Raw genomic sequence first — 3,102 nt, forward strand, 5'->3', positions numbered from 1 at the left:
CCTAAACGAGGGTTTGCAAACCCTAAACCCTCCTATTCAAGCATTAAAGATTTTTTGTTTCGCGACAGTGCAGCACGAGAAAGGCCACGCAGTTGAGGTGTACGTACACCTGAGGTGTACGTACACCTGGGCTGGCAGCAACAACAAACAAACAATAAATAAATAAATAGAACTCCAGGGTCCCAGCAGCAGCAGCAAAACAAACAAAGGGGCTCCCCGGGCCCTGCTGCTGCCCCCACCTCCCTGCTGCTGCTGCTGCTGCTGCTGCAGTTTGCATGCGTTTCTGCGGTGACCAGTGGACCTTTTTGTCTCCTCTCGCTGCCGTTTTCGTTTTTGTCTTATCGAATTAAAAGGCCCCTCCCCAGTCCCTCTCAGTTTCCCTCTAGCTCCAGCGCTGCTGCTGCTGCTGCTGCAGCAGCAGCAGCAGCAGAAGCAGCGCGCGTGACCACTGGTCCTCACATCATGGGCCCCGGGGGCCTCATCATGGGGGGCATGCTCCCCATGGGGGGCTGCATGCCGGGGGGCCCCATGGGGGGCCCCCCCCGGCCCATGGGGGGCCCCCCCATCATCTGGTGTGGGGCGGGGGCCCCCACGCCCCTCACGGGGCCCGCCAAACCCACCGGGGGGGCCCCCAGGGGGGCCCCCAGGGGGGCCCCCACGGGGGCCACCCCGCGGCCTGCGGGGGCCCCCCGGCCGGGGCCCGCGAGGGCCCCCTCGGGCCTCTTGGGCTGCTGCTGCGGGGGGGCCTCCGCTATGAAAGTGCAAATGTTTTCACCTGCAGCACAAACCCTAAACCCTAAACCCTAAACCCTAAACCCTAGGCCCTGGGGCAGCACAGGCGCCAAAAACGAGAAACTCACGCTACAAACTACACGCTCCAGCAGCTGCTGCAGCAGCTAAACTGCTGCTGCAGCAAATATACCGCTGCAGCAGCAGCAGCAGCAGCAAATGAACAGCACCAGCACCAACTAAAGCCCAGCAGCAGCCGCAAGACATCATCATCATCAGCAATATCGGCAGCCGCAAGACATCATCATCATCAGCAATATCGGCAGCAGCACCATCAGCACCTGCACCATCAGCAGCAGCAGCACCATCAGCAGCACAATCAGCAGCAGCTGCAGCAGCATCAGCAGCACTGTCAGCAGCAGCATCAGCAGCACCATCAGCAGCAGCACCACCACCACCATCAGCAGCAGCACCACCACCATCAGCAGCAGCATCAGCAGCACCAGCAGCAGCACCATCAGCAGCAGCACCACCACCATCAGCAGCAGCAGCAGCAGCAGCAGCAGCAGCAGCGTGCCTCTGAGGAGGATGAATCCGACGGTCCTTTTGAGTTCCTTCTCCTCCACAAAAGTCTTTTTTGCTTCCGACTTTTTGATTTTCACTTTTCGAAATTCTTCCGCGTCCGCCAACACCAAATTCATGTGCCGGTCAAAAGCCAGAAAAGTCCCCACCAGCATCCGCGAGTCCTGCAGCGCACACCCACGCTGCTGCTGCTGCTGCTGCTGCTGCTGCTGCTGCTGCTGCTGCTGGTGCTGGTGATGGTGGTGGTTTTGAGGTGGTGGTGGTTGCTTTTGCTGGGTTCTGGGGCTGCTGCTGCTGCTGCGCTGCAGCCGCTGCTGCGGTGTTGCTGCTGGTGCTGCTGCTGTGCTCGAGTCGCTGCTGCTGCTGCTGCTGCTGCTGCGCTTATGTTGAAAACTTCACGTTTTTGCACTTGTGCGCCAACTACCCCACGAATGCTGGAAAGTTTCCTTTTCGCATTTTCCGCCAAAGACAGATTTAAGGACTCTAAAGATCGGCTTTTAACAAACAAATAAATAAATAAAAGAATGAACAAACAAGTAAATGAATTAAACGCGAGAAATGCAAACAAATGTGCGAAAAAACGAGAAATGAATTAGCAGGATGTTCGGAAAAAACTGAAAAGGACCCGAAGGTGGGGGCAAATGAGCGGAAAAACAAACAAATAAGAAGCAAACAAAAGAGCAATTAATAAATAATAAATAAATAGTAAATTAAAAATTAAAAATTAAAAAAAATAATGCAAAATGAAGAAAAACCAACCTGGAGGACAATGCGGACGCGGTAGTTGAGCCACTGCTGCAGGCGGGCGTTTTTGCTCGGCATTTTGAATTGTTTGGACTTAAAAATGGAGAAAATAATAAAAGAAAAGAATAAAAAGTTTTAAATTCCTTTTTGCTGCTTTAATTGGGTCAAAACGCTGCAGTCTAGAGCCCGGGGCTGCAAGGCACGCCCCCAAACGAGCTGCTGCTGCTGCTGCTGCTGCTGCTGCGCCCCCAACACGGCGCGAGCCACAAACCAACTCTAAATCCACAACAAATGCATCCAAACTTTCCTTTTTATGAAATTTAATTCATTTAAAACCCAAAAGACGCAAAGGAGCGGCTGCAGCTGCTGCAGAGGCCGCCCCCGGAAGGGGGGCCCCGGGGCTGGGGCCTTCACGCGGCTCCCGAGCTGCTGCTGCTGCTGCTGCTGCTGCAGCTTTCCCCTTTTAACCCCTTCCTTTAAGCCCATTTGCTTCTTTTTGTTCTATTCAATTTTTAACCAACTTATTCTGCAAAAAGAACTTCAAAAAGAGGCCCCCCACCCCCACACGCACTGAACAGACACCGCAGCGCCAGCCCCCACTCTGTTCCCTCTCCATTCAAATTTATTTTCTTTTGTTCCAGCAGCAGCAGCAGCAGCAGCTAGCCACTGCAGCAGCAGCTAGCCACTGCAGCAGCAGCTAGGCAACACCCCAGCAGCTAGCCAGAAGCGACGCCAGCAGCTAGCCACCAGCAGCAGCACAACCAGCTGGTCAGTAGCAGCAGCAGCTACGAGCCGCAGCAGCAACCACGAGCCGCAGCAGCAGCTAAGCAGCAGCAGCAGCAGCAGCTAAGCAGCAGCAACAGCAGCAAACTAGTATTAAAAAGCAGCTCCAATTCAATCCAAACAAATACTGAAAAATCCACAAGCTGTACATACACCCCACGGCTAGCAAAAGCCCCACATCAGACTAGGGGCCCCTGGGGGGCCCCCCATCCTTGGGGGGCCCTGTGGGGCCCCTAATCTCATTTTGGGGCCCTTTGGGGGCCC

The 3,102-nt window shown here is 54.8% G+C and overlaps 1 protein-coding gene across 1 annotated transcript; it reads right to left on the reverse strand.

The window, feature by feature from the left end:
- Positions 1-455: 455 nt before the first annotated feature.
- On the reverse strand, positions 456-2,133 carry ETH_00005520 (small nuclear ribonucleoprotein, putative; the record flags this gene model as incomplete). The annotated part of the gene is made up of 3 exons (XM_013379094.1): positions 456-775; positions 1,307-1,691; positions 2,071-2,133. 3 exons carry the CDS (start codon positions 2,131-2,133, stop codon positions 456-458), a joined length of 768 nt encoding a protein of 255 aa, XP_013234548.1.
- Positions 2,134-3,102: the final 969 nt, after the last annotated feature.

This window comes from Eimeria tenella, genomic scaffold (assembly GCF_000499545.2).
Source record: "Eimeria tenella Houghton genomic scaffold, Eth_scaff1412, whole genome shotgun sequence".
NCBI classification, from domain to species: domain Eukaryota; phylum Apicomplexa; class Conoidasida; order Eucoccidiorida; family Eimeriidae; genus Eimeria; species Eimeria tenella.